The sequence below is a fragment of the Myotis davidii genome, unplaced genomic scaffold, assembly GCF_000327345.1.
Source record: "Myotis davidii unplaced genomic scaffold, ASM32734v1 scaffold370, whole genome shotgun sequence".
NCBI lineage: Eukaryota > Metazoa > Chordata > Mammalia > Chiroptera > Vespertilionidae > Myotis > Myotis davidii.
The window spans coordinates 9010564-9016889 of NW_006288615.1; the positions used below are offsets into that span (position 1 = coordinate 9010564).

Below are 6326 nucleotides of genomic sequence, written 5' to 3' on the forward strand. Positions count from 1 at the left end.
CAAAACCATTAGTCAGGCAGTGAATAAGAAGTCAAAAAAACAAACTGGTAAAAAAGGGGAACCTGAAAGGGAAAAACCTGGAGTTGAGAGCATGAGGAAAAACAGGCTGGTAGTGACCAAGTAAGCCATCCACTTTTATTATATATATTTTTGCTACGGTTTATTTTTTCAGTTTATTTTTGTATGGCCTAGGTATTGACGAAATGCTAGTAATTGTAAATTCTCCATTTCCCAGTCATTAATTTTTTTCACCTTTGTGGACTTGATTAACCATTTAGTGCTTATTTCATCTAAAAATACAGATTTTGGAGTTTTGAAGAAAATAGATATAATAGATGATAATTGTCTTGTCTTTATATACAGAATACTAAAGGCCAGGAATCTAAAAATTTAGGGGTGCACTTTTATTTTCATTGTATTTAAAATAAGATATCTGAGACTTTATTTTGGCATATGGTGTGTATGACTGATAACATTAGTTTAAAATGGAAATATCAGTATAGGTAGATTTAGGGCTGTTTGCTTACTTGGAGAAAGAGGCATAGGTGGGCAATAATGGGTGAATATTTTTTTGCTTAAAGTAAATTTCTTACTTCTGTGCTTCCTACCTTGAGCAAGCTATTAATCATTTTGTAGACAACTTTCTTCCTCCACAACAGAAAGTACAATAGAAGTTGGAAATTATTATCTTTATGAGTGTGGAATAAGCTCTTTTTTGTGTATTAAGTCATTATCATCTGAAGATAGAAATGAAAGTTGCTTATCTTTAGAAAATTGCTCTCATGTGTTGAGATTTTGAACTTTGTTTAGGAGAGAAATTGAATTCTATAATTATTATCCCCAAATAAGATCTCACATGTTTATAAAATTAATTTTGTATTGTTATGATAAAATGTTGAACATTTTGTTTATTGTTTATTAATATTTTTTCAGCCTTGATAAATTGCACACTGCACTTTCTGAGTTGTGTTTCTCTATAAATTATGTACCAAACATGGTGGTTTGGGAACATACCTTTACCCCGCGAGAATATTTGACTTCTCACCTGGAAATCCGCTTTACTAAGTAAGAAAAAACATTAACTATTTTTGCTTGTTTGTTCATTTAATGAGTTTGTTATATTTATTCTTCATACCCACACAGTATTTCCTTTTATTACGAAAAGCATTAGTAGAATTGGTGTAATATAGAGAATAATGATCTGGGAAGTATGAAAATACTGAACTGGGAATTACTTAAATTACTCCAATTCTTGTCCCATACTTGCTGTTATTAACCAGTTGTAACATTGGACAAGCCACTTATTCTCAGTGAGCCTTAGTTTCCTTATAAGCAAGATGAGAAAACTGGAGCTAACCAGTGTATTTCAACTGTCAGGTGGCAATCCTGTGGGGTCATGAAATCAGATTACGAGGTTATAATAAATATTTAAAGAAAGAAAGAAGAGGAAGGAAGGAAAGAAAGAAGTAGAAAAAAATTAGTGCATTGAATGTAGTAAGTATAAGTATTGTATCATGACACTTTTCAGTTATGTATGTATGTACACATGAGTGTACTGAGTTGTGATGCTGGATACATACCTTACAAGGGGTCAAATTTAAATGTTCAAAAATTTCAGGACTAGATGAACTCAAGTCTGTTCTGGATTCAGATGTGTGCTGTTAGGCCAATAGATCTAGACTCTTGAGGCACTTAGTTCTAATTATAGTTTTATAGGTTATATATAATGTTTCTTGAAATGATACTGCATGTGATAAGTCAGAAACCTTTCAACTTTATAAATGTTTCTTAATCCTTTTTGTAAAATTACAACTTTATTAAAGAAAATATTGATTGACTGGACAAGTTTGTCTTGAAGGCCTTAAAGCAATTTATAAAACAAAATTTTGCCAAAGATTTAAAAAAAATCTGTAGTCATTAACAAGTAGTCTTTGTACCTTATGTTTAACATTGTGTTAAGTACTATGAGTAGTAATGAAACATGAAGCTTAGAGTTATAGTTGGTGAGAATTCTACGATTATAGAATAAAATAGGAGAGTGTATACGTGGGCACTAAATTGAATGTTAAGTCATCAATTGACTAGAGAAGAGTCTGGTCTGGAACAAAGACTGTCTTTTGCTGTCCTTTAGTAAGGCAGGCATCCTGACCGTAAAACTCAGAATGCTCTAGTATTTAAGACAAAGGGAAATTATGCCCTTTGGTATTTATTATTCTTAACTACCAAGGTGGGTAGAGTGGTGAAAGGTAGGATTCAGTTTGGAGCTCCCATGTTTTCCTTGTGGAAATATGTAGTCTGGCCCATTAGTCCACAGAGGAGCAGATACTCTTTTTACCAAACATCTATCTCCTTAGTGGTCGGGATCAAAACAAGGCTGTAAACTTGTTTACCTAGGAAAGGTTTTTATGCCACCGTGTGTAGCTTGTATTAGTTGATGATGTTAGTTAACATTTGAGCACAGTCTTAGGACTTAGGGGCCATATGCATGGATAGCATTTTTGTCTTGAGTTGATTTCCTTGGACAGTTTCTAGCAATGAGGTTTGTCTTGTTATAATGTATGATGTCAAAGGGATTTATCCTTAAATCATTTTATTACTGATGTCTTTAGAATTTTTAAAATCATTTGCATTGCCATTTCATTGTAATTTTTAGGTAGTCATTTTTTTTTTAGATTGTTTCTTTGGAAGATAATGATAGTAATTTCATGGCTTTGTAACAATTTGTATTTAAAATTTTATTGCTTATTTGATACTAAAGATTAGTAGGTTGAATGACCTATATTTGTAAATGCAGAAGTCAGAACTCTTTTCTTCTTCTTTTTTTTTAACCTCAGGTCAATTGTTGGAATGACTATGTATAATCAAGCCACACAAGAAATTGCAAAACCATCAGAGCTTCTAACAAGTGTAAGAGCATATATGACTGTACTGCAGTCGATAGAAAACTATGTGCAAATTGATATCACAAGAGTATTTAATAATGTTCTTCTTCAGCAAACACAACATTTAGACAGTCATGGAGAGCCAACCATTACAAGTCTATACACAAATTGGTAAGAACACATTTGGAAATTTGGATTGAGACAATGTTTCTTTTTAATGAACTACTTGGGAAATTAATTAATTAATTAATTAATTTATTTATTTATGGATAAGTGCTCATTCATGTTATCAGCCAACTTAAAATTATATTCGGGAATATATACCATAATACATTTTGAATTAAATAGTTTCTCCTGGTTATAAATTTACTTTTCTCCTTAGGTATTTGGAAACTTTATTAAGACAAGTCAGCAATGGTCATATAGCTTATTTCCCTGCAATGAAAGCATTTGTGAACTTACCTACAGAAAATGAATTAACATTCAATGCAGAGGAATATTCTGACATATCAGGTGAATAATACTATGACATGTTTTAGAGAATGAAGAAACGATTCTTTGGCTTTTGATTCTGTTATGACTATTTTCATTCAGTTATATGCACAGTCCTACATTATATCTCAGACTTACCTTTGCATTTGTGTTTTTTGTTTGTTTGTTTTTATTCTAAAGACTTCTCAGGAGTAATTTGCTTCTATAATGTAATGTTTCAATATATTAATGTTTATTTTAAGGAAGTATTTGCTGTGTCAAAGTATAAAAGTAATTGCGTTTCCTTTCAGAAATGAGGTCATTATCAGAACTGCTAGGCCCATATGGTATGAAGTTCCTAAGTGAAAGCCTTATGTGGCATATTTCATCACAAGTTGCTGAACTTAAGGTAATAGTCTTTATTAATTTTAGCTTATAAAAATGAATTCCTAAAAAACATTTCAAGAAAATGAGCAGCAAGCCTAGAATGTTAATTTCTTTAACCTGACATGAAAGTTCTCATATGTAAGTGAAATTATAGCACTAGCATGGTCTTTTTTTTTTAAGGTCTTGAAGTACTTTTTAAAAATATGTGTTTATTGATTTCAAAGAGGAAGGGAGAGAGAAACATCAGTGATGAGAAAGAATCATTGATGGGCTGTGTCCTACACGCCTCACGCTGGGGATCGAGCCTGCAACCTGGGCATATGCCCTGACTGGGAATTGAACCATGACCTCTTGGTTCATAGGTTAATAATGCTCAACCATTGAGCCACACAGGCCGCGCCTAGCATGGTCTTTTAATAGAATCTTTGTTTTGTTCTGTTTTACAAATAGTAACCTGATTTATTGAAAATTGAGCAGACATAGGATAAGTCAATTCCTGCAAGTTTGATAACTATTTTGCTGAGCGAATAAAATAGACGGCAAGAGTCAGTGTGACTAAAAAGTGAGGCAGTATTATCCAGTAGTTAAGGACTCAAGCTTTCAAGTCTAGCTGTCCTGAAATTCAATCCTGTCAGTCGTGTGCTTTGACTTTGGGCAAAGTTTAAACTTACAAAACTTTTACTTTGCAAGAATTATATGAGCTAATTAATACATGTCAATTGCTTGAATACTTAGCATGCTGCCTGACACAGTAAGTACTGAATAAATATTATTTTATTCATTATTCATCATGTCATTATTCTCTATTGTTATTTTTTAAAGGAATGTTTTACAATTCTTATATAGAAGTCAGCTTTTAGTACTTTATATTGTGGGTTTTAAATACACAGACTTTATACTTAATATGGTTTTAAATATACAGACATTGCGATGCTAGTTTCATTTTTTTACAAGCAATGTTTCTCATTTATTAGACTCATTCCCTTGTAAATACATTATCTCTTTTCTATGTTGTTGTTCTCAGGTAACAAATTTCTAATTTTTAGTTTACTTTCTATGTTCCTTTTAGTATGAGATAATAGAAGAATTGTGGCCCAGTAATTTTACTTTTGCCAATTATTTTCTAGTTCAACTGAATAAATTGGTACTTCCAGAATTTTTAGCATTTTTAGTGCTTCTTTGCCATTAAAGATAGTGGCTTGAGAATTGTGATGAAGTAATAAAAATTAGCCCATTTAGATCTGTCTGTATTCCTATCTGTGAGAGTTCAAAGGCATCAATTTCCTTAGCAGTCCTAGAGGCCTCTGTAGGATCCGGCCTTTCACTTTTCCGGACCTTCTTTACTCCTCCAGCCCACTTGACCTGCTTGTTGTGTCACCTCAGATGCTCTTCAGAGAGATAATGCCTTAGATTGCCTTCCCATAACATTCCTGTATTTTTCAAATGTCATCATATCAGAATATCCTTCCTGGACTACACTTTTAAAAATAGCAATCATCACTTTTTATTCTCTTTATCCAATTTTACGGGTATCTTACTTGTGACCTCCCTTATGTATTTGCTAATGCCAGTCTCACTAGAGTAAAAACTTTATTTAATTCTCCTAAAACCTCGGTGCTAAATTAGTTTTCAACACATTGTAAATTTACCAATACATTGGTAAATATTTGTTGGATGCAAAATAAAAATAGCTATCTTTCTGACTCTTTACTTTGTTCTAGGACTTTTATAAACTTTTTTAAAAAAAATATATATTTTATTGATTTTTTACAGAGAGGAGGGGAGAGGGATAGAGAATTAGAAGCATCGATCAGCTGCCTCTTGCACGCCCCCTACTGGGGATGTGCCCACAACCAAGGTACATGCCCTTGACCGGAATCGAACCTAGGACCCTCGAGTCCGCAGGCTGACGCTCTATCCGCTGAGCCAAACCGGTTAGGGCGACTTTTATAAACTTTAAACATACATATTATTAACTCCTTTAAATCATTGAAACTGGAATTGTCCCTGTTTTACAAATTAGAAAAGTGAGACCAAGAATGAACTTGTCCAGGCTCACATGCTTAAAGTGGTGAAACTAAAGTTTGAACCTATATAGTCTTATCTAGCCCTAGAGCTTTACACTGGCAGGGCTGCTGTACAGTCTTAGAAACGAAAGGGTTCTAAGCAGTCATCTAACCCACCCTTATCTGATGCAGGAACATATGTTACATTTTCCTAGCTGAATGATCTGGTCTTTTTGAAAATGAAGCAGCCTGGTCGGTCAATCACGGTATCTAAGTAGTAATTAAAATTCTTTTTTATTTATTAATTTGAGAGAGAGAGAGAAACATTGATTTGTTGTTCCACTTATTTGTGCTTTCATTGGTTGATTCTTGTATGTGCTCTGACCAGGATTAAACCCACAACTTTGGTGTGTGGTTAATGCACTCTATCTAACCAAATGAGTTACCTGGCCAGGGCTAAATAGTAATTTTTTACCTTAATATTCGGTACCATTTTGTGGGCTCTAGGAGGACAAAGGCACAATGAAACAATCACTTACGAAAGCAGGTGTTTAAGAGTATAATACCATAAAAAGTTCTG

At 33.2% G+C, this 6326-nt stretch overlaps 1 protein-coding gene across 1 annotated transcript in view; it reads left to right on the forward strand.

The window, feature by feature from the left end:
* NCKAP1 (NCK associated protein 1) overlaps positions 1-6326 on the forward strand; it is a 109657-nt gene that overhangs the window by 86339 nt on the left and 16992 nt on the right. Inside the window, exons 19-23 of the mRNA XM_006760546.2 lie at positions 1-120; positions 934-1065; positions 2835-3053; positions 3265-3395; positions 3665-3762. The exon at positions 1-120 is cut by the window's left edge and continues 14 nt beyond it. Of these exons, the coding sequence (XP_006760609.1) occupies positions 1-120; positions 934-1065; positions 2835-3053; positions 3265-3395; positions 3665-3762 (700 nt within the window). The remainder of the gene's footprint in view (positions 121-933; positions 1066-2834; positions 3054-3264; positions 3396-3664; positions 3763-6326) is intronic.